Source organism: Girardinichthys multiradiatus, chromosome 3 (assembly GCF_021462225.1).
Source record: "Girardinichthys multiradiatus isolate DD_20200921_A chromosome 3, DD_fGirMul_XY1, whole genome shotgun sequence".
In the NCBI taxonomy this organism is placed as follows: Eukaryota; Metazoa; Chordata; class Actinopteri; order Cyprinodontiformes; family Goodeidae; genus Girardinichthys; species Girardinichthys multiradiatus.
The window spans coordinates 41,744,210-41,768,715 of record NC_061796.1 but is presented as its reverse complement, the minus strand read 5'-3'; the positions used below and the strand labels follow the sequence as shown (position 1 = coordinate 41,768,715).

Here is a 24,506-nt window from a genome sequence, read left to right as displayed (position 1 = left end):
TAACCGCTAAACCAAATCCTAAACTATAAACCACACTAATAAGTGGCTAAATTATATATTGTTGCATATGCTGTACGCAGCCGTGAACCAGAAGAGATCAGTTTCCCTGCTTTGTATAAATCTCATGCATGACCTTGAAGAGATTTCAGACCATGGTCCTGAGAGGTGTGAGAGTCTGCAGCGATTACTGGATCTGTCGGTGCATCTCTAATGTTTAGCTTTTGGGGACATTTATGTGTTGACATGTTTGTTGGAAAAAAAAAGAAAAAAAAAAGTATTAAGTTTGCATTGATAACAACTAGAAATTCACTGTAGTTTACTTCAGGTTCCTTGTTGCTGTGGCAACAGGGTTTAAAAGTCACGAGATGGGCAACTTAAAATGATAAGTAGAATATTTCAGAAACATACCTCAGAAGAGTAAAGAAGGCAATGAGAAGTTGTGCACAACATCAGTCGAAGTTCAAGCTATTTTGAGAATAGAGGTAGCCTGATGGAGTAGTGTAAATTAGACCCCCCCCACCCCCCCACCCCCCGTGCAGCATCAGAGACGAACGTTTTCCTCTAAAGCCTCCAACACTTTCCAACTTAATATTAAAACAGCCAGTTTAAAAACATGGGCTCAATGCTGCCAACCACCTTCCTATGTTTAATTTAGTTATTTCCACTTGATAATATTGAAGTTTATGAGTTGGGATTAGCCACTCATAAACAAACTGTTACTTAAAAACATACCGCTAATAAATAATAGATTTATACATAAACACATCCTCCACCGGAGGTTTACTTTTTACAGTAATCATCCGTTCTCCACCACGCACGCCCACACATCTTCACAAATCAGATCTTCTCAGGTGTTTCCTTAAAAAAAAAAAAAAAGATATATCGGGTTGGGTTTTCATTCACTCACTCTCACACACACACACACCAGTTCCTCCCGGCAGGCTGCAGAACTGTCAGCTTCATTTTGTTGTCAAGTGAACCGAACAGCAGGAATAAAAATAAAACAGAGGAAACTGCTCCATCTTTCTCTTTCAAAGGGTTGGATCGCAAAAGGTCCCGTCCGAGTCAGCAGCATTGAGGGCAGAGCAACGAAACAAACACACAAGCTCGCTCTTAAAAAAAAAAGATGAGGGAATGATGGATATGATTTCATATCCCATGACCCTCAGAGTTTTTCCTTTCTCAACATCTGAACTTCTCATAATTGATAGAAAAAGTGATGATAGTGCCACCAAAGCAACAAGTGGAGGTTCTGAGTGTTTCCCACCGGTGCCAGCTGCCCATCTTCCTCAGTCCAGTTTCTCCAGCACAGAGGGCACGTAGACCAAACTAAGCTCGCTGCCGAAGTCGCAGACGATGGCGGCGTTGTCGAGCACCAAGAGCTGCCGGACACCCTGACCGTCGCCGCTCTGGCTCAGATAGACGGTCTGCAGCAGGTCGCCGAAGTTCAAGTCCCAGAAGGAGACGCAGCCCTGGCCGCCCGTCACCAGGAGAGACTCCGAGATCACACCAAGACTTGCCCCACAGCCCACCTCCTGGTGAGGAGAACCAACCAGTCAGAATGACTCACCTATCTTTTTTTTCCTCTGTCTTTTAAGAGAAGATCTATATTCATACTCAAAATCTCAAACGCTTAGGTTACAGTGCCTGTAAAAGTATTCACACCCTTAGATTGTTAGTGTGGTGTGTATACTTTTAGAAGCCCCAGTATTTAGTCTCAGACTTACTATTTTGACTGACTGACTGTTAAAACAATTACTTAAAAATTTCACATGAATCATTGTGCAGTTTAACCTCAGACAAAATCGTTTCATAAATTATTTTTCATTTTCTTTAAAATTTCAAGCTGAACATATGGTGGCCCTCATTGTATTTCTACTTTATTATCTGGGACCCTTTCGGTACCTGCTGTATGGAGTAGAGTTTGATCCCAGTGCTGCGGTCCCAGATACAGATGACATCATCCAGTCCCGAGCTGATGATACAAGAGGCAGTGCAGACCAGGGAGGTGACGTCGCCACGGTGACCATAGACGTGGTTGACACGGCTTCCTGTCAGGACGTCCCACAGACAGATGGCGCCGTCCTGCCCGCCACTGGCAAGAACCATCGTCTGATGAAAAGTCACATAGAAATTTCAAATGAAAAGAACTTCTGATGTAAAATGAATTTGTTTCCTTTTCTATTACATTCGTTTTAATTACTTTTATCATAGAAGGCAGCGTTTCCCAAACCCTTATCCAAAGGCGGCGCATAATATGTTTTAACAGTTAATGTCATTGATTTTATTATCACGTCGTGAGCGATTTCTGCCCCTGCGTCGTTGCAACTCTACTTTCTATGGCCAAACTTAACAAAAGATGGACGAAAACAAACTTCTCATACTCTGTCACCGACGCTGACACGCTGAGTTACTTGCACTCACACGCAGATGACAGCGGACACAGCGCGCCGAAAAACATGCCGCTAAAACCTGGAACCTAGGCAAGGATATCTGCGGTTTTTAAAAGCGCCAAATTTGGTTTTGATGGCAGGGCTAACTCTCCTACTCCTGGTACATATGGCAAAGGTGTAAGTACACAAAATAGCTCAAGTGTTTCCTGCCTCTGACACACAGCTAAACTCCAGTCACCATCGAATAAAAGGTTTTGACCTGGCTTGGCTGTTGGAGGTGAAATAATCCCTCTGCCTCTTTATAAGACTTAGCTTGGTAATTAGATACATATTAGATTTGGATGGATGGACAATTAAAAAAAGATATAGCACTTATATATAAATACAACAAGTAGAAGATGAACAAAGAACATTTTAGATTTTGTTTTCTTTCCTTAGGACTGTTCTGTTGAATATGTAGACCGCCTAAACAGGCTGCAGCCAGAAGAAACTATGGGCCTAGCCATTTACCCTCTGTCAAAACCCCCCCACCCCCAAGACCAAACTCCTAGAGGAACATCTTAAAATCCACAGAAACAACCTTATTAAAATAATCCCCTCATATGTGGTCTTAAAAATCACTTTGATTTCCAGATAATTAAAAAAAAGTTGACATACCCTGATCCTGGACATAAAGTTCATAAACTGTCTTGTTGGAACGTGGTTGAAATGTTTCCTGTTCATTAAATCTATCAGTCTGTAAATGCATCAACAATCCGCTTGTTCCTTTATAGGCTCTAGTGAGAAAATCTCAAACATGAAGGGCATGTGCTTCGATGCGTTTACAGTGATAATCGTGTAATCTCCATTTTCTGTAGACTATAAAACTATGCCCTGTATCAAAGAACCTGCAGCACATTTATTCTTTTGTTGTCAATATTTGTCATATTTCATTGTTTAATGTTCTTTGTTTGTGCTATAGTTATTTTATAGAAAATCATAGTCAGCAGGTCAGGCCTTAAAGAAAACTGTAAACTGATATTAGTCTGTAACTGACCTGATCAATGTAGATGGCTGTGATCCCCCCAGAGTGACCCTGCAGGGTAAAGAGGCAGCAGGAGTCCTCCAGACGATAAACCTGACCAGATAAAAGACGCAGTAAATATGCAAATTATTATATATCCAGATTTTGCTTGTATTTCTGTTGCATTTTATGCGAAAAAAAAGAAGCCAGTGCTGTTTTTCTGACATTCTGGTTGTAAATGTCATGAGTTTTGGTGTTACCCGGACTGTGTGGTCCTGGCTGCCGGTGACCACCCTGCCAGCGGCCGCTCGCAGCACTGTGATCGGCTTCTGGTGGGCACACTGCACAGAGCGTGTAAGCTGGCAGCTGATCAAGTCCTCGCTGCTGTAACAGGGAGACGGGGGCATGTTGCTTCGCCCGGAGGCACCTGCAGATGGATGAGGATGAGTGTTATTGGAGCTTTCCTGCCTTTTCTCTGTCAATTTCTGAAATGATGCTGTATATATTTCATTTACCAATCTTAAATAGCCAACAGTGTATTATTTCATGTCAAACAAATATATTTCTTTCCTTTTTCTTTCTGCTCTCGGTGGAGGAGGACGCTTTTTCTCTGTCTCCCGCACCCCTCCCATATCTGCCCTGCTTCAGCTCTGTGTCTTGTGTTGTGGAATTTTCTTATCAAAGTGGGTAGAAGTTGACTCATAACAAGAGAAAATCCGGACTTTGTCTTTATAAGTTTTATTCAAAGGCATTCAGCGTTTGAAGACCCTGACACTGAGGTTAGTCAGTGAAGCAGAGCCCCAATCAACATTTACACACAGTATTTATACCAGAACATGACAGTGTTATCTCAACTTCAAAGAGTCTGTGTTTTATGACCCCAGACCCTTCTCGGGTTCAGAGGTGAGAAGGTTACCTAGGAACAACCATCTACTCTTCCTGAGGCATCACCCTAACAAATGCCCTTAACCATTAAACTTCTGTTAATGGCTTTTACAGCTTCCTCCTCTAACACAGACGTTCACTGGAGTGAGGTAAATCAAAGGTCATACATTGTGGAATGCTTACTGAAAGAATTTCCACCACACTTGTCTTCTTTTTGGAGCCTCTTCTTGCATATCTTCCAAATTCTGAGTTATGGATTTGGTCAGCTGGTCTCTCAATGCAACTGATCAAATTTTCTCGAGAAGAAGACAGGGTGAAGGAGAGCCCAACTTGTCTGGACGGGACGTTTTTCTCCGGATACACAATGGACTCCTGGCAGAAGTGGAGGATTGTGTTTGTCGATAATGTCAGTCGAGGATGTGGAAGATATGTATATAATTGGATGTTTGATATCAGGATTTCTGCTTTTTGGAGTCAGCGGTTACCTGGCATATCGAGAAATTTGGAGAATGTCAGCAGTTGTTCTGGCCATTGTAAGGCTGCCAGGCATGTACAGGTCCTTCTCAAAAAATTAGCATATTGTGATAAAGTTCATTATTTTCCATAATGTCATGATGAAAATTTAACATTCATATATTTTAGATTCATTGCACACTAACTGAAATATTTCAGGTCTTTTATTGTCTTAATATGGATGATTTTGGCATACAGCTCATGAAAACCCAAAATTCCTATCTCACAAAATTAGCATATCATTAAAAGGGTCTCTAAACGAGCTATGAACCTAATCATCTGAATCAACGAGTTAACTCTAAACACCTGCAAAAGATTCCTGAGGCCTTTAAAACTCCCAGCCTGGTTCATCACTCAAAACCCCAATCATGGGTAAGACTGCCGACCTGACTGCTGTCCAGAAGGCCACTATTGACACCCTCAAGCAAGAGGGTAAGACACAGAAAGAAATTTCTGAACGAATAGGCTGTTCCCAGAGTGCTGTATCAAGGCACCTCAGTGGGAAGTCTGTGGGAAGGAAAAAGTGTGGCAGAAAACGCTGCACAACGAGAAGAGGTGACCGGACCCTGAGGAAGATTGTGGAGAAGGGCCGATTCCAGACCTTGGGGGACCTGTGGAAGCAGTTGACTGAGTCTGGAGTAGAAACATCCAGAGCCACCGTGCACAGGCGTGTGCAGGAAATGGGTTACAGGTGCCGCATTCCCCAGGTCAAGCCACTTTTGAACCAGAAACAGCGGCAGAAGCGCCTGACCTGGGCTACAGAGAAGCAGCACTGGACTGTTGCTCAGTGGTCCAAAGTACTTTTTTCGGATGAAAGCAAATTCTGCATGTCATTCGGAAATCAAGGTGCCAGAGTCTGGAGGAAGACTGGGGAGAAGGAAATGCCAAAATGTCAGAAGTCCAGTGTCAAGTACCCACAGTCAGTGATGGTCTGGGGTGCCGTGTCAGCTGCTGGTGTTGGTCCACTGTGTTTTATCAAGGGCAGGGTCAATGCAGCTAGCTATCAGGAGATTTTGGAGCACTTCATGCTTCCATCTGCTGAAAAGCTTTATGGAGATGAAGATTTCATTTTTCAGCATGACCTGGCACCTGCTCACAGTGCCAAAACCACTGGTAAATGGTTTACTGACCATGGTATCACTGTGCTCAATTGGCCTGCCAACTCTCCTGACCTGAACCCAATAGAGAATCTGTGGGATATTGTGAAGAGAACGTTGAGAGACTCAAGACCCAACACTCTGGATGAGCTAAAGGCCGCTATCGAAGCATCCTGGGCCTCCATAAGACCTCAGCAGTGCCACAGGCTGATTGCCTCCATGCCACACCGCATTGAAGCAGTCATTTCTGCCAAAGGATTCCCGACCAAGTATTGAGTGCATAACTGTACATGATTATTTGAAGGTTGACGTTTTTTGTATTAAAAACACTTTTCTTTTATTGGTCGGATGAAATATGCTAATTTTGTGAGATAGGAATTTTGGGTTTTCATGAGCTGTATGCCAAAATCATCTGTATTAAGACAATAAAAGACCTGAAATATTTCAGTTAGTGTGCAATGAATCTAAAATATATGAATGTTAAATTTTCATCATGACATTATGGAAAATAATGAACTTTATCACAATATGCTAATATTTTGAGAAGGACCTGTATGATGGGATCTTCAGGGTGATCAACAATCAGACTGAGATGTTACGTGAGCTGAATCACAGACTGGATGTGATCCTTACAGGATCGCAGGCAGGTTGCGGTTCCTGGACTCAGGAGTGAAATGGGATAAATCTTGGAGAAAGTTGTTCGCTTGGATCTGGCGAAAGAGCAGGAATTTGGCTGTTTGGATTCGCCTTTGAGAAGCACCAGCGAGACTCTCAAGGCTGACGGAAAATTAAGAGTCAGCCTAACCCAAATAATTATTGTTTTTCTGAATCTGGCTCCCCTGCACGGCCTTGATGGCTGGCTATCATCAACTTCTCCTTGAAGTTATGTAAACATGACGCTCTGCTCCCTCCCTTCCCTTCCCTGAGGACATCTATGGACCTGCTCAGAACTTTGTGGCCGGTTGATGAACATTCCAACGAACCATCAAGGACAATGGCCTCTGTGACAGTGCTTCATGGACTTACTCGCACACACTCACTCGCACACACACACATGCTCAAGATAAACATATGTACCCCTCACACCACCTTCACCGTTCCTGGCATGATGTTGTTTTGTAAATTTGTTGCTTCTTTGTGCTGAGGTTTTTTGCAATCTCAAACTGTATCCTGCTAAGGATAAAGTGTGAAATATGAGTTTTTTCCCTCTACTTACCTAATGTGGCCTCTTTTCTCATCTAAGGGCAGCGCCTGTGAGTGGGCAGCAAAGCCTGGGTGACCCGTCCCCCCCTTGTCTTGTGTCATGATGTATATTTGGATGGTTTGTACTGGAATTCTAATTTCCCCTCGGGGATCAATAAAGTATCTTTGAATTGAATTGAATTGAATATGGACCCTCTCACCTCTGTACTGCAGCAGACCAAGAGGTTTGTTCATCTCAACAGTGAAGAAATCTAACGACCCGTTCAGTCGTGCTGCCACAATTCTGAGAAGCAAACAGAAGATCAGAACAGATAGCAGAAGCCGGTGCGTTTCTTCCAATTTTCACATCAAACTTTACAGAGATTAAAACAAGCAAAGAGAACTAAAGAAATAAACAAGAAATGTTTAAACTAAATAAACACAAAAAAGCTTGAACAGATTCAAACTGATCATGCAACTGTGTAGTTTAGCAAGGAAACAGAGCCCGTCTACAACTCTGTCCAATAGACTTGCGTATTCATCTGGGGGTAGGGGCCATTCAACGAGTCTACGCACCAGTGTGCAACTGGAAAGGGGGTCGCCTGCCCCAGGGTTAGGGTAAGGTGTGTAATGGAGAAACCACAACAAGGACCGAAGTTCCTCGACTACTTTCTATGTCTCAAAGAAAGTGTAGACAACGTGAAAGTCCTACAAAACTCATTGTGAGACGGTTACAACTTCCCAGTAGAATGTACATTGGAGATGCTTTTAAAAGATTGATGGAGCTTTACAATCTACAACTCTCAAAACTGATTAAAAGTTGGCAAAGTTCCTTTTGAACAGGTGAAAAGTAAATAATTTATTGTATTTTAGCGAGTTTTAATGAAGCTTTTTTTTTGTTTTTAACACAAATAATGCTGTAGATCATTGTAATATGCTGCGTTCATGGCACTAGCTTGAATGCTGACCAGACTTACATTATATGTAATGTCAGCCTGTAGTTTGGACATCAAGCGAACTGTGGAAGAGGAAGGAGGGGAGCGAACTGGAATCAGCTTACATTGTATGTAATGTAGGCTAAGTGAATAGTATAGCGTTCAGCCTTGTGCTACAACAGCCTATTGTTTTTATTTTTAGGGTCACTGCAATTATGCTCTCTATTCACACCGCTAGCCCTGCGCATCACGTGTATAGGATAGTGATGTGTTGATTGCCAAGAAAATGGCTCTTAAGAGCCGGCTCATTATTGGGAGCCATTGTTTTTTTTTTTTCTTGGGTCTCTCACGCTTACTTTTTTTTTCCTTAAAACCGCACGTGATTGGTCAATATGTGTGTCACTGTTTCTGTCTAAACTTTGACTATTTGGCAATGGGTGTGGCCAGCGCTGCAACACCATGAGCAAGACTGCTGTTACAATTATTGGGCTCTGTTCAATGTTAGCATAATCATCAGCTGATAGCTGCACGGTTTCTAAAACACTGGATTCACACCGAAAATGACACCATCTTCTGGTGTCTTGGGCTCGCTTCATTTTAAATTAATAACTCATTTTGTGCGTGTATTTACTTTATTGTGGACAATAAATTAATTTAAGCAGAAAAATAACTTATGAGCTGCTTTGGAGCCAAAAGAACCAGTTCTTTTAAAGGAGCAGAGTTCCCATTACTGGTATAGGAGGCAGGGCTTTCAGCTCCGAGAGGAGAGGAGGGTTGGGGTGTGGTGTGGTGGGAGCTAAAGAGGTTAGATTTCGAAATCTCCTCCATCGTCCTCTAAGAAAAGCTATGGATTTCAGCTTTAAAGTATCAACAGCAGACCTTTTCCAGAGGCCTTAGGGGGTCCAGAGGGCCTGCAGGATTAAGGCTGATCTGATAAATAGTGTAGACTAAGACAATAATACCTTTAAACACCAGGTAATCTTAAATCCTACATCTTAAATTGTAAATTAAATAAACACGTTTTTTATTCTTATTTATGATCTAGAAAAACTAAAGGAAAAAAAAACATAACTTAGTTTAAGCTCTTCAGATCTGAGTTTTACCTGTTGTTAAGAAACGCCAGAGCTGTGATCCCAGAGACTCCATCTTCATTACTGCACCGCAGTGACCCTTCCACTGCATCCCACAGCTGTAACCACATTTAAATGCAGTTTAGTTTTGGCTCCTAAATAATTTCCAACATCTATAACGGATAACTTGTTTCACACACCTCCAGCTTGCCGCTGCTCCTCCCAGCAGCTATCAGATTTCCTCTCAGCTCCATGGCCCAGACTGAGCTTTCCCAGTCTGCAGCCGATTGTGTTCCGGCTCCAGAGCCTCTCTCTTGGTTTGAGGGTCCAGATGTGTCCCCAAGGCTCGGACTTCTTTGGAGCTGTGTGGCTGAAGGAGGCGAGGAGGAGGTAGAGGAAGGAGATGGGTAGGTAGACGGTGATGGAGGCTCGTGCTCCATGTAGGCACGTTCTACCAGGCCTCCAAAGTCAAACCCTCCTCTGGGTGGCGTGGAGAGGTTGGAGGGTGGCTGGGATGTGAAGTTTGTGTCGATGAGTGGAGTAAGATCAGGCTGGTCAGTAAAGAGAGGAGGCCGAATAGGTGCAATGCGACGTCTCAGTGGGTAACAATCCTCCTCTGATATCCCGTCACAGCTGATGGGGAGGTCTCGAGATTCACAGGCACATTCTGACTCTGCAGCTCCGCTCATGGTGTCCCAGACGTCTCGCTGCTCCCAGCAGCCACTGCTGCTGCATCGTCTTAATCTGAAGAGAAGCCAGAGCAATCAGTTGGCTAAAACAAAAAGAAACTACCCTATTTTTCCTCAATGAGGTCACATTGCTTTAAAATAAGCCTTAAAATAATCTCTTATTACATCATATTCTCAAAGAGTTCAGTTTTCTAGGCAGAGTTGATGACATATCTTATTTAAAATGTCTTGTTTTCAAGGGTCTTTTGAAGAGAAGCCCACAGCATCACAGATCCTTCATCGTACTTAACACAGGGAATGAAGTGGTTTTCCACATATTCGTCATTTGTTTCTTCCCACAACCACTTGGAGTATTTAATGCTGAAAGCTTAATCTTACTCTCATCTGACCAAAGCACACAGTTAGCAGAGTTCAGAAAACTCCATGTTTATTTTTTTGATGTTAAAACGTAAAAACACAGTTTGCCTTACTCTTGCTTTGGGATTACGGTTAGACAGTCACCAGTCTGAGCATCCCAAACACGGATCTGTCCCGCCAAACAGCAGCTAGCCAGCAACATCCCATCACTAGCCAAACACTCAATGTCCTGCAAGAGAGAATGAGTGGAGTAAAGAGGTTGTATATTAGCATGAAGCGTTTTTTATAGCATCATCCTTAAAATCCCTTCTCACCATACTGTGGCCCCTCAGCAGCAGAGGTGAGATCTCACTGACAGGTGGAGAATAACCGTAATCGTCACAGGGCAGGTCCCCTCGCCGCCGCCGGCCGTGAATGACACCGTTTCGGCCGTAGTTACGGGGGCAGAGAACGCGGTAGAGGCAGAAGAGCAGAAGAACCAGCAGGACCCCTGCAGCCAGGCCCAAAGCAGCAACCCTGGACAGGAAGAGGGGCGAAAAATGAGAAACACTCTGGAAATAAGTGCAGTAAAACATAGGCTCGTAACCCATGAACTAGAGATTAAGTAAAGAAACCAAATTGCCACATTTAATGTCTCCCTTAAACAACACCTTGACAAGTGCAGATAGCTATGTCTTAAACATATTCTACAGCATGTCAAGCAGCAGGCTGAGAAAAATCCGTCGTAATCGAATGAGGAATGTGGAGTTAATGTGATCATGAGACAACGCAGAGAAGTGTGACCTTCTCTCCCAAAAACATGCTCTGTAAAAGTAAAACATCACATCCATTGAAGTTAGAAGCAGAATCAACTCTGTACAAATTGAGAAATTTGACTTTGTTTTCCATCACTCACATCGTATATGAACATCAGTTCAAACAACAACCAGAATGTGTAAAAACAAATAAGGACAAGGACCCGTATGTACAAGTCTGCGCGTTTCTTTCTCTTTTCTTTTCAATGTACATAAAAGATGGAAGGCAGGTTAAAATAGTGCAAATGTGCCTATTTGTTTCAGGCAGAGTAGCTGACTACTCTGCCTGTGAGGTGTTTGTTTTCATCAGAGACATCCTGGGGGAAGAAACTGTCTCTGTGGCAGCTGCCATTAGCACTCAGTAGCGCCGCCCTGAAGGTAAAAGTCTAAACAGTTTGTGTTCAGGTTTTGTAGGGTCTGCAGAGATGTTAGCTGCCGTTTTCCTGACTCTAGATTTGTACAAGTCCTGGATGGAGGTAAGAAGAATAATTCTAAATGAATTCTTGGACAGAAAAAGGAATGGGATAACATGTTTCTAAGTGTTGAGATACCATTTCACAAAATGTGAATTCATAGGCCAGAAAGTAACAGGGAAGATTTCCGTTTTATAAGTTTTGCAGTTATAAACAAGGAATTATCGTTTTTATTTTATTTTATTCTTCCTTTGGTTTAAACGTACCTGTTTAGGAGCTAAATTTATTTGGTCTCAACCTTTCATCTAAAAGCAAAAAAGCAGATAAATACGAATAAACAGAACCAAGATCTTGTTAGGCTTTACCAAATACTGACTTTGTTGGGGAAGACGTTGGGAAAGTTACTGGTTTGTGGCCCAGGCCCAAACAGATAAAATGCACATTCCTCTTCTGTGTAAAGACCAGTTTATACTTGACTCCAGAGCAAATTACACCGACTCAACTTTACTTTGCACGGCAAGGGGAGGCTGCACTGTTGCAGAAATCTGGAAAGAACGCATCTTGTTTTGGATACTTGGAATCTGTGTGAGGCTTTTCTGGTAAGAAGATCTTTTGGCTTGAAACAAAAGAAGCTGTAATTGTTGCCGATTTAAATCTATTTTTTTTAGAGTTATTCCCTCTGTGCGCACCATTTGATAAATAAAAACTACAAAACATAAATTACACACATAAATATTCAGCTCTATTCACAACCACCACCAAAGCAGGGTTTTCAGCATCTCATGCAATAAGAACCATCCAAAGTGCAATAACTTATCCGTTCTAAAGAGTTTCTAGGATTTCATCATATCCCTCTCTTGCTTTCTCTGGTAAATTATGAAACTCTGATCTTTATCATGCTGGCCTTCCATCTGTCTCAGGGTCAGATGAAATCAACTGCCTCTCCTCCAACTGTGAGGGCCACGACCCTGACCCAATTAAAGCCCTAATATACAGTCTGAACAGCTTCCACCTCAGTGGACCGCAGCTGGGGGGCCAACACCGCTTTATATAACCGCACAAAGAGAACTCCACACTATTAGCTATTGTTGGAAGGAGCAGGAGGATGAGGTTATTGCGACTGATAAAGTTGGGGAGTCTGGACAGGAATACTGGACTGTGTTATATCAGTCAGTCATTTTCTACCGCTTATTCCATAGTGGGCCACGGGGGAGCTGGTGCCTATCTCCAGCAGTCTATGGGTGAGAGGCGGGGTACGCCCTGGACAGGTCGCCAGTCCATCGCAGGGCAACACACAAACAACCACACACACACTCATTCATACACCTAAGGGCAATTTAGATTAACCAATTAACCTAACAGGCATGTCTTTGGACTGTGGGAGGAAGCCGGAGTACCCGGTGAGAACCCACGCATGCAAACTCCATGCAGAAAGACCCCTGGCTGGGAATCGAACCCAGGACCTTCTTGCTGCAAGGCAACAGTGCTACCAACTTAAATGGCAATTTTATTTTATGTAATAGGGAAAAAAAACATTGACACTAACATAAAAGTTAATCTCAACTGCTCAAAAAATTAAAGAAACAGTATTTTAATCAGAGTATATTATCATGTCAGTTAAACTTCTGGAATATTGAACAGGTCAGTTAAGTAGTAAAGAGGGGGTTATTAATCATCAGCTGTCAACAGATGCACTAAAGGAAACAGGTGGAGACCACAGACATTTTTTCCCCTTTTCAATTTTTATTTGACTGCTTTTCAGTAGTTTTGTCTTTAATCAGGGTCAGTGTCACTACTGGCAGCATGAGGCGATACCTGGACCCTACAGAGGTTGCACAGGCAGTCTGACTCTACCAGGATGATTACATCAATACGTGCCATTGCCAGAAGGTTTGCTGTGTCTTCCTGCAGAATCCCAAGAGCATGGAGGAGATTCCAGGAGAGCTCTAGGAGAGCTGGACAGGGCTGTCAGAGGTCCTTAACCCATCAGCAGGACCGGTATCTGCTCTTCTGTGCAATGAGGAACAGGATGAGTACTGCCACAGCCCTAACAAAGTGACCTCTAGCAGGCCACTGTTGAGAATGTCTCTGACCACACCATTAGAAACAGACTTCATGAGGGTGGCCTGAGGACCCGACGTCCTCTACTAGGCCTTGTAGTCACTGCCCAGCACTGTGGAGCTCAACTGGCATTTGCCAGCGAACACTGTAATTGGCATGTTTGGCACTGGCACCCTGATCATTTCACAGATAAGAGCAGGTTCACTCTGCGCTTGTGTGACAGACATTAAAGGGTCTTCAGAACGTTATGCTGCAACATGTTCAGCATGATCGGTTTGGTGGTGAGTCAGTGTTGGTCTGGGGAGGCATATCTACGGAGGGACGCACAGACCTATACAGGACAAACAATGGAACCCTGATTGTCATTAGGTATCAGGATGAATTCCTTAGACCCATGGTTAGACCCTTTGTGGGTCCCTCACCTCAAATCAAACGTCTGAGCAAAACTGCACTAAGTATCTAATTCTAATCGTCAACACCCACACAAGGATAGATTTGGCCCTAAACTGGTGTTGGAGCTGCAAACATTCCCTATGACCTTGACCAAAGTCCATCAGGTCAAGGTTCTAGATTTGTGAGAAGGCCGTGGCTGATATGTTGATCACAGTTTTGTTTACCGTTGGTATATTTGATATATATTATAAACTGTGCGTTTGATCCTAAACATAATACAGTAAATCAAATTCAGCCAATCAGATCTTGGAGCAATCTTTTACCCTGAGCATGCATGTGGCGACCGTGGAAATGAACAACTGCTTTAACAACAATCCCAGTGAACATCATAGAAATTATATTAGGTTATATTATATCAGCTATAATGTTCAGCAGCATTTCTTTAAAAATATTGAAAGCATTTTTGCACAAAGCAAAATGCAAAAGCAACTAATTATTAAAAAATATACTTAAGAGTTGTGCCTTTTATTACCCCTGCAACCCACTAAGGAGAGCATGCATAAACAATAATACGTGAGATAAGAATCATGCAGTATTCTCTGAATCTGATCACTAGGTTCACTTTAAATACGTTCAGACATGTTTGGTCTAATTGGCATTTAAAATTACTTTGAAAGTAGAGGAGAGAACCTCAGGAGGCTTTTTCTCTGTGAAATCAAATGATATGCTTTGCAGACGCAGTTAAAGGAAATGCAGCTTGTTTTAATGCACCGCAAGCTTGTGTATTCCTGAGTACTTACTTGTAGAGGGTGAGGTCTGTCTGTGTATCTGCAGAAGCTTTAGGGATCAGTGGTGGAGGGTGCCTCGTATCCTGAGGGTGACGCGTGTCAATGGCCTCCTGGGGGCTCAAGTGAATGGTGACAGGAATTACCGGGAGCAGGCTGATGTACCTGAAATTGACAAGGAGGCTATCTTTAAATAAAGAAGCAACCTGAAAGTAGACACAGGTTGATTTTTCAAGCCTTCTTGAAAGGAAAAAGCAGCTAAAAGTAATTTATACTGAAAGATTTTTATTGGAAGAAAATACCTTCTTATACAGAACAACAAAACCTGATCCTAAAATAAGAGAGAGTTTGATATATATGAAGTAATTTCTTTAATGACAAATTTTCTTTAACGGCAAATATATTGGATATTCTTTATATAAAATTTCAAATTGGTTAAAAAAAACCAGAAAGGAAAATAAAGCGATGCATTTTTCCGACTGGTATCCAACACTGTTGAGCTGGATGTCTGGTTATAATCCTGTCCTGAAGCCAGAAAGAAAACCACACCCAACTATAATTTCAATGTCCATTATATTAAAGAGGTAAGTTTTTTAATCAGTTCATAAAAACTTCCACTATAATGCTTTGCTACCTTGTTACTTTAGAAAATAGTTAAGGAACTGAACTGATGAGACATTTAGCTGTTTTAGTTGTATGTTTGACTTTAAACTCTAGCAGGAATTTCCAAAACTGAAATTAGAAAAAAAAAAAACAATGCACACCAAGATTTATTTCTGTTTGCATATGCAACTAACTAACTGACTAGCTACATGAACTTCGAAATAAGAGACTTTTAAATTCAGTATCTCACATTTTAGACCTACAGACAGAATTAATATCGTAAGTTCAGAATCTGAGCCCATACTCACTTCTTTGCTAAAGTGATATTGTAGTAGCTGAAAAGCGATGGCCAATGTCTGAAAGAAAGTTTCCTCCATCCCTCCTCATCTTCGCCCCCCCAGGTGATCTGAGGCACAGAGGGCAGGGCATGGGGAAGAGGGTCTGCCGGGCCAAGGTGGCCCTGTGATTGGTTTTCAGGTAGAGGAGTTGGATCGGGTGCGGAGTGGATGCTCAAGGTGCTGGTAGGATCTCCGCCACGGAAAACTGGGGCCACTGCCAGATGGGGGTTTAAACCGCCTCCTCCGGGGTCCCCCAGAGGGCTTTGCTCAGACACCTGCGCAGCCAGGTAGGTGCGGATTCCAGCCGGGTCAGTGTAGGCGAGGATACCGATCCAGATTACCGTTCCAGCCTTATAATGTAGAGAGAAAACAAGACTGATGTTTCTAAGTCTGTTGAGTTGTGATTGGACATGGGCTAACGTAGGATTCTCAGGGTTTGATAAGCTTGAGTAAAAATGCTATGATTGCACATTATTAAACATAAAAATATGAAATGAACTTCAAAATGATTTAATTGTTTTTATTTAAACTAGAAAAACAAAAAGTTTCTTCCCAATCCTGCTTCTGCTAAAGTAACAAAAATGAATTAGAACGTACCATAATAATGTTATCCTCAACATTTAATCACTGGCATTAAGTTAATGATTTACAAAAACACAATAAATGTAGCAGCAGTTTTAAAGTACTTATGGCATACAATATTATACCTTTTGGCTACTTAGGCAGTAATAGGGTATTACAAAACTCATGTTGCTGGTCAAATAGTCAAGCACTCTTTTTAGGCAGAGTTTTTGGGATCAGTCGAAGATGTCTTCCCTGTAAGTAGAAGCAGCCTCCTTTCAGCCAGCTGACCAGCAGAGTGCAGAAACAGGTGGGGGAGGAGCAGCACTACATTACTCTATGCTCCGGGCAGCTAGAGAAAAACCAAGCTTCTCTGGAACTTTCTCTGATAATCTTATAAAAACATTTTAAACTGCAGACCACCTATGAAGGAAATTTTGGCTGTTCTGAAATCCTAATTTGTAAAAAACTTTGTTATAAATTAATATCTGCAACCGAGCCAAACCTAAAAATGATCTTTTTAAACAACATCAAGTTGAACTTCACTTACAACTTAGATAAAAATCTTCCTTTTTAATACTTTATTTTAATTTGTGTATTTTTATATGTAACTAAAGTTTTTAGATATTATGGAACAACTAGATTAATGAAGGCCTTTTAATTAAATAGATTTTAGTGCTTAAAACACATCTTCCAGCAGAAATGCATCAAACAGCTGTACTTTGGTGCACTTTCTATTGATTTAAACAAAAACCAGCGAAACATTAAGCCCATACATTTTGATACTCATCATTGAGGGATTTAACGGTTGACGACATTATTTGTTTCAAAACTACTTCCTCTATCAGGAAAATTCAAGCACATGTTTTCTTTTGTGGTCAATATGTTATATATTTCCCATTAAATTAAAACAAATATTGCACAAATGAGCTAAGAGTTTTAAGAAAAAAAGCTAAATTGGTATGTCTAACATCAAAGACCCAATTGTTCATCTTTAATAAGGAGTCACAATAATACTTTAATGGAAAAAACCAACCTTAAGTATCCAATATGATCAGAATTGATTCAATGAAATAATAAATTGGTTTAAAAGTGAATTTAAAAAACCAGACGGAATAGATAGCGTAAGCCAGGAGACGAGTTGACTCACCATTATGATGCGCTGGGCCAGCCGCGTGCGGGCCAGAAAGTACACAACACGCAGTCTTTTCGGGAGTCTGAGGTTCCTGAAGGCCGGAGTCTGCAGGGTGATTGTGTGGGGGGAGGGTCGTGGTGGAGGGGGGACCTCACGTGTTCGCAGAGGTCCCGGTTTTGATGGGGGGAGACCGGCTTCGGCGGGCAGGCGGCGGTTCAGGTCAGCCAGCTGTAATTTGTTTAAACCAACTGTTGTTAAACGTCACTCAAAGTCATGCAGAAAGAACAACAGAAGAGGCTAAATAAATGTGTAATTTATCAATCATTTGTTCATCACCATTATATTTTTTTTACTGGTTGTTTTGTCAAGTGTTTGCATTTCCCATTTCCCGTTGAATCATGTTAATGAGTTTTCATTTAGGAGAAAAAAAAAACCTGAAAATCTATGATTATTAATTCTTTGAATTTCATTATTAATCTTTCAGCGTTCTGATCCTCAAAGGCTAACTGGAACAATACAGTTTTGTATGCAAGTAAGAGGATTACGTTTTAAATGCTTATTTAAAGGTAATATGAAGCTAAACCTTATACTGAAGTTTTCATATAAGAGCTTTGAGTAAGAAAGGAAAACTATGTGGTAAATTCATGTGTGTCCACATTTCCTGTGTTTCCTGTAAATATATGAAAAACTGTTTTATCTGTCCACACCATGCACTTCTAAATTAAACGTTATGTAAAAGGCTGCACAACCATAAATATTTGTTAAGCTATACACAAGAGAGGTTATTTCTGCACAGATACAGCACACACCTAAGTGGTGGGACATAGAAATTGCTGTTAAATTGAGGCAGCAATCCCATTTTCTTGGATTGCTGCTCCCATTGTTTTCCCATTACCCAAAATACTGAACTACTGAAATGTGAATCTTTTCAGAGGTGAAAATGTTATTTTCTTAGCATATTTTTGGTTTTACGTCCAAGTCTTACCTCCATACGGCGAATGTCTATAGACAGGACTGTTGTGAAGAAAAACATCTGCAGGAAGAAGTCAGAGACGAGGCCCACAACCGCGAAAAGACAAAACTCCTACACAAGACAAAAAATTATTTTACATCCTTATAGTTTACCTATTGGTAGAACAAGCCCATCCACATACTCTGTCTCAGAATCCAGAATGACAAATATGTTTAACCCTGCAGTAATAAAAGCACATTTCACTAACCTGGATAGCTGGTACCAAAGTGAAATATCCAATCAGGATGATGCACAGCTCAGTGGCCATGTTCTTCATGATAGACCAGCTCTCATTACTAAGGCCTAGAAAAGCAAAGGACAAGACATTTTAGGATATTATATTTTTTTAATTCAAACAAATCTTAAAAAGATGAATGAATAAACCCCACCCTGAGCAATGCGAAGTTTGACCTCGAGGTCAACAGGGGTGGAAACCACAGACTTTGTGAGGACCAACACGTTTTCCAGGCCGATCACCACTACAAGGTAAGGAAAGATCTCGCTGCAAGGAGAAAACAGTACATCAACTAATTTAGAAAAAAAAAAAAAAAATCAATCAATCTTAAATAAATTTGTAATGTTTTTCAAAGCATCTAAGGGCTTTCTTCCGACACAAAGAGCCGTTGGCGCTTCGCTAATGCTGTTACCGTATGTAAATGACATGGAACATTTCACAACAGAGCTGAATAAAAATATTCTCTGAAAATGTTTCTCCTGAATGTTTGACTTCACTTCCAACCACCACATGTGTAGCATTAGCTTGTCTTTTTAGGGGTAAACAACATGTGAAACAACTAACTGGGGTCGGCCTAATTGAAGTTCGATTGGCATGACAGACTGTTAGCTAAAATATTACATTTCCAAAAGTCAAATTCTAACAGCTTTATAAATGCAGTCGAGTTAAACCCCTAATAAGAAAACACTGACTGCTTATACTTTCAGCTGCTTCTATTCACTGCTGCTAATACAAAGTGTTCTGTTGATGCCGGTGTTGGAAGAAACATGCTAGCACACACCCAGGTGCGTCAGATTAACAACGCGGGTCAGAACCGGAGCAGAAATTACGTCTGCCTGAATTCTGTCACAAGCTTTGTCAAAAAATTGCATTCACCTCTATGTTGAAATAAAAGGCAGACCAGGCTAAACACAGCACACGTTTAAATCATGTGCTTCTATGATTCCTCCTCCTCCTCACTGCCACATAATGGCATCCAGCCTAAGGCAACTTTATGCTCGCACTCAGTTTGTTTCATTTGTTGTTGTTTTTTTGTGCATATTTCTCAACTTCAGAAATGACCAAACACAGAAATGATGTAGGCACCTCCCACCAGATCCACCTTGAACTTAAGACAAGCCTCTTCAAGAAAAGCAACCATCAACCGATTATAATGATCATGCACCATAAGAAGAGATGAACATTAAAATCATGTCATCATATACATGAGAAAACTAAACAGAGCTCACACAAACATTAAGATCCTCCTATTGTCAGATCAGCCATTATGAAAAACAGACAGTTTTCATATAACAATATGTTAGCAACTGACTGAAGCCTGCAGGGATTTTCCTCCCATTACAAAGTGTGAACAGAGATTAGTCTGGTAGCACCGATAACCAGGAGCTTTGCGGGTAAGTGTATAACTGGGTCACAGAGGAGTCTCTACATGTTGCATCACACACACACACTCAGCAGCAACACACATAAACACATGCTCACAGGCTAAACTCTGCAGCCTTGAGTGTGGAGCAAATAATGACTAAGCAGAGTCCACACCAAGGCAAAGTTGTGCCTTTTGAGTTACTCATCCAACAACAAACACACCAATTTCTATAAATTAGTGTTAAAAACCTGTGCTTTAAAAGTCATTTTTATTAAAATGTTGGCCTGTTAGCTTTTCTAAGTGATCTTCCAGTTTCAATAGTTTGGTTACGTTGCCCTAGTCTTGTGTTTGTGCAAGACCAGCCATAATGAGCACAGTCTACGTCAAACATACAGGGATCTTAGGCAGTGGCTGAACACCAGTGTACCATAGTCACGCCACAATGTCAGCTCTTTAATAATCCTTAAATGATTGGACGAACCATTTAATGTCAATATGACTAAATGTCCTCCCCCTGAAGTAGTCCAACCCACTTCCACTCCCAGCATTTCCTGTTCTATCAACAATGACACACTGTCTTTTGAGCCCTGGTTAGAAACATTAACATAAATCAGTCGGAAATCAATATAGAGGAAGCAGGAAGACCGACTGTGTGTGTGTTTTTGTGTGTGTGTGTGTGTGTGTGTGTGTGAGTAAATGGAATAAGACATCAGATAATAAAACTGTAGCAGTCCCCTAGGGGAGGAAATATTCACTCCATACATGTGGGTGAAAATAAAGAGCATTAAGGGGACCCCACAGGAGCTCTACATGTTGTTCTAGCAGCAGTTCAGTAGCTAAAAGCTGTGATTTCAATGTGTAACTTTAAACATGAATCACACCTAAAACTACATGAGTGTATTATCAGCTGTTATGAATAGAGGTCAACAATCAAAGCATTGTACAAATATGTCATTTAAACAAATATTTGTCCTGAAACACTTTGTTTAAAACAGAAGCTGCTGGGTTCAGAGAAACGTCTCGATCCTAACCACAAAGAACAAACCATCAATTGTGTGGACCAAACCTTTCTAAGTTATCTTAACGAAAATATGAGAAAAATGTGGGCACTCCTACCCTCCATTCAGCGTGGGTGTCAGTCCAAACAGTGTACACAGTCCCACAGACATGAGCAGGGAGCTGAGCACTGTGACCACAGCAGCCAGAGCCAGGCCCCACTTAGACTTGACCATGTCGATCTTACCTGCAGGAAGAAGAGGTGTGCTGATTTATTATGTAGTAGAAATCATTGCTGAACTACCCCATCACTGGTTCCTAGTATCTGATGGAAACATTAAATCCAGTTAACACTCAGAATGAATTATTTTACAAAACTAACCGTACAGCCAAGTTGAGGGCACACTTACCCTTTAAAAACACCAATCTTTAATAAAGGTTTGTATATCTACATATGCACCCATCGAGCCAAACTGAAAATCTATCAACACGGCAGCAGGAATTCAAAGTTAATGTTATGATATTAATACAAACATCATTATGCCAAGTAAAATCATGAGAAAGTTGGCCACAAAAAAACACACATTCCATGTTTTAAAGTATTTAGACTGCATTCTGGACAATCATCAACCAATTCTTCCACAGCTTCAGGCTTAAGAGTGTCTGCATTAGAACAAAAAAAAAAAAAAAGACTTTAATAAGGGGCAGTAAGCCAAATATTTGCCTCTGACAATTTCTAATCCAAACACATTATTTAAAGCCACTGTAGTGATGTACATTTTCAGTACATTACCGATTATTCAGTCATGGTTAAAGGAAAGTGCACATTTTGTCAAATTTAGGGTTTTAATAAGTAAGGTAACAATTTATCTCGCTTAAGATCAAAACCTTACTTTTTTAGGCCCACCCGCCCAACGGTTGGCAGGCCAAATAATAATAATAAGGGCTAAAACAATTAATCGATTATTGAAATAACTGTCAGCTAATTGAATAATCGCTAACTGGAGTATACAGACTCTCTAAAATGCCATTTGCTGAAAGAACAACCTACTCAGAGCAGTAATTAGGCCAAAATTGTACAAAAAATATGTACATTTTGCATTAAAGATGAAAAACCTTCTATGTCTGTTAATGCTCTATCCAGACCTCAAGGGGCCTAGCTTTAGCTTCACCTGGTTCACATTCTGTGAAAAATCTCTTATCTGATTATTAATCGAAAAAAAAACAGTCGACAGATTAATCAATTAGATAATAATAATCATTAGTTGCAACCCAAATAATAACAATAGGAAAAAACAATTTCCAGTTCACAAAATTCAATCAAAACTCAGTTTATAAAAAAATCTGAAAATAAATTTGGAATCATTCATTCCTTCAGTTTGTTCATCAAATTCAAAAAAATGTTGTTAGAAAGGCACCAAATGTGACCCGACTAACTGAATCTGAAATGAACGTTTATTTTGAGTGTCCTCTGAAGTAATGTTTTCACCAGCAGGTTGCTGAAGATTTGCTCGCTGCGTTCTTACAGAGGTGTGCAATGTTCCAGTGTGAGGATAATCCTCGTGCCAGACAGGAACAACCTTGGCACACAAACAAAGGCACAGCAGGCACTGGTCTGAATGTGCGCTTTACAGAAAAACAAAAAGGTTCCAAGTCGAGCCAACAATGAACAAAGAGGGAATTTATGATGTAAGAAAGGTACAGGAACATGGCGGACATGCAGCGGGACTCACGAGTGGAGAAGTAGATGTAGGCGAAAAGGATGATGTATGTGGTGACGAGGGGAATGAGTTCAGCGATGCCGATCTCCTCCTTGAAGTGGATGTGAACCATGTGGTCGTCTCTCAGGCTGCAGTTGGCAGATGGGTGAAGCTGCTTCAGACGGGTCCGCAAGCTACTCAGAAAGCTGAACACACACAAACATTGTCATAATCACTAAACATGACAAAAAATGGACAAAAGTAAAACTGAAAAACATTACTGAGTATAAAATCAGTTTTTTCCCCTGGATCAGCTTCCAAATTACCAAGAAAATGTGAATATTGTCTTGTATATCATTGTTACTGAAAATGCTAAAATACACAAGTTTAGTTTGTACAGTATGCATTATGAATGCAGTATGAATGCTTTGAGAGAAAAACGTGTTCCTAAATGCAATTGGTTGGCTAGTCCCTATGAAACTATGGAGTAATCGAGCAGAGTTGGGTCCAAACTGCTTAAACTGTATACATTTCTCACATCCAGCCTGAATACAAAACAAGATGTTCTGGTCTCAGCTTGTTCATTTACAGCCATTTAATTCTCATTCGGCAAAACTAATTTCCTCACAGTAATCTGAACTAATTGTAGATATGTGTAATAACCAGAATGAGACGACATCTCTTTGTCAAGCAACAGTAAGAACGAGGGGTGCTTTTTCAAAGAACTCCAATCAACTCAAAGCAGATCAAATGCTTGTTTCCATGACGTCGTCATCAGGGTGAGGGTGACTCTTATCAAGAAAGCTCATAATGTTGGGCCATTTGTGTTCTGGATGCTTACAAACAGCAAGCAGATCCTGAACTTTACCAACGTCTGGTATACGACCAGCTCCAACATTGAGAAGTGAAATAAATGAGATGAATGAAAGAAATGAGAGAATGGCTGGATTTCTAGTGGTCAACTGCAATTTTTATACAATCTAAATTCTTAAATGGCACCTTTTTAAATGTTTCCCAACAACTGTAGTAAGAATCCTCCAGGTAGACCTGTAATATCCAGCAAGACATTGTTGTGAGGACAACAGATTGATTATCTGTGTGGGGTGATCAGGTTCAGAGAGAGCTACAGGCTTTTCATGCCTTTTCTTAGTAGCGTCTGCCGCAATATCAAGGTGATCATTGATTAAAATAAGGAAAATATTAACTTTCATAGATATGACCATATTTAAAAGGTAGCTGTGGTAAGCTATACATGTATACATGTGAGGAAGAAACAAGTCCAACAAGAACATTCATTTCATCATTTCTCGTAAACATAGTTAATCAGTTAGTCATTGGGCTATCTCTAAATAGACTCTTTAAATAGTTTGCTGTGATCTCCCTGAGGATGAAATGTATTGGTGACTCTACTGGTCATGTCTGAAAAGACATTTTACCAGTTTTAAGAAGAAAGTTCTAAATGAACTTTATAGAACATTTATGCTGAGAGACACCATCTCAGAGTGTCTGCTACTACCTTTTTTCTTTTTTTTTTTTTAAATCAACAAATGTTTCCAAATTAATGTGGCATCAGATTCTAAAAGGAAATGAAAACATTTAATGTAAACTTCATGTTGGAATCTTAAATTGAAATTCCATCCAGGGTGTCTGTGACTGTCTAAATGTCTAAAGTATTAAAAGGATAATTAGAAATTAATGACTTTTATTGCCTCTTCAACTAATTGCAACTCACCCTGCATCATAGCTGGAAAGAACCACAGTGATTGTGTATGTGACAACTCTTTTCCTGTTGTAGTGACTGACTCCTGTGTACTTTCCAGGGACGCCGAACAGCAGGTCTAAAAACACACAAAGACAGAATTGTGGTCTTTAGAAGGAAAATTGCAGCAAATTAGCTTAAATGACATTTTTATGTGGAGCTACAGGCCACGTGCCAGACAAATGACTTCTGCGTGATCAGGAATCATTGCTCAGTTATCAGGAAAACATG

General features: G+C 40.8%; 1 protein-coding gene across 4 annotated transcripts in view; it reads right to left on the bottom strand.

Moving 5' to 3' along the window:
- Positions 1 to 534: 534 nt before the first annotated feature.
- LOC124865726 (SREBF chaperone) overlaps positions 535 to 24,506 on the bottom strand; it is a 36,233-nt gene continuing 12,261 nt past the window's right edge. For all 4 annotated transcript variants that reach the window (XM_047361081.1, XM_047361082.1, XM_047361080.1 and 1 more), the window contains 18 exons: positions 24,249 to 24,354; positions 22,550 to 22,722; positions 20,937 to 21,063; positions 18,609 to 18,721; positions 18,428 to 18,522; positions 18,193 to 18,291; positions 17,223 to 17,435; positions 15,482 to 15,861; positions 14,586 to 14,735; positions 10,439 to 10,640; positions 10,238 to 10,353; positions 9,279 to 9,822; positions 9,112 to 9,197; positions 7,295 to 7,377; positions 3,657 to 3,823; positions 3,430 to 3,510; positions 1,906 to 2,112; positions 535 to 1,535 (listed from right to left, as the gene is read on the bottom strand). In XM_047361081.1, coding sequence (XP_047217037.1) covers positions 1,290 to 1,535; positions 1,906 to 2,112; positions 3,430 to 3,510; positions 3,657 to 3,823; positions 7,295 to 7,377; positions 9,112 to 9,197; positions 9,279 to 9,822; positions 10,238 to 10,353; positions 10,439 to 10,640; positions 14,586 to 14,735; positions 15,482 to 15,861; positions 17,223 to 17,435; positions 18,193 to 18,291; positions 18,428 to 18,522; positions 18,609 to 18,721; positions 20,937 to 21,063; positions 22,550 to 22,722; positions 24,249 to 24,354 — 3,188 coding nt within the window. In that variant the 3' untranslated portion in view covers positions 535 to 1,289. The remainder of the gene's footprint in view (positions 1,536 to 1,905; positions 2,113 to 3,429; positions 3,511 to 3,656; positions 3,824 to 7,294; positions 7,378 to 9,111; positions 9,198 to 9,278; positions 9,823 to 10,237; positions 10,354 to 10,438; positions 10,641 to 14,585; positions 14,736 to 15,481; positions 15,862 to 17,222; positions 17,436 to 18,192; positions 18,292 to 18,427; positions 18,523 to 18,608; positions 18,722 to 20,936; positions 21,064 to 22,549; positions 22,723 to 24,248; positions 24,355 to 24,506) is intronic.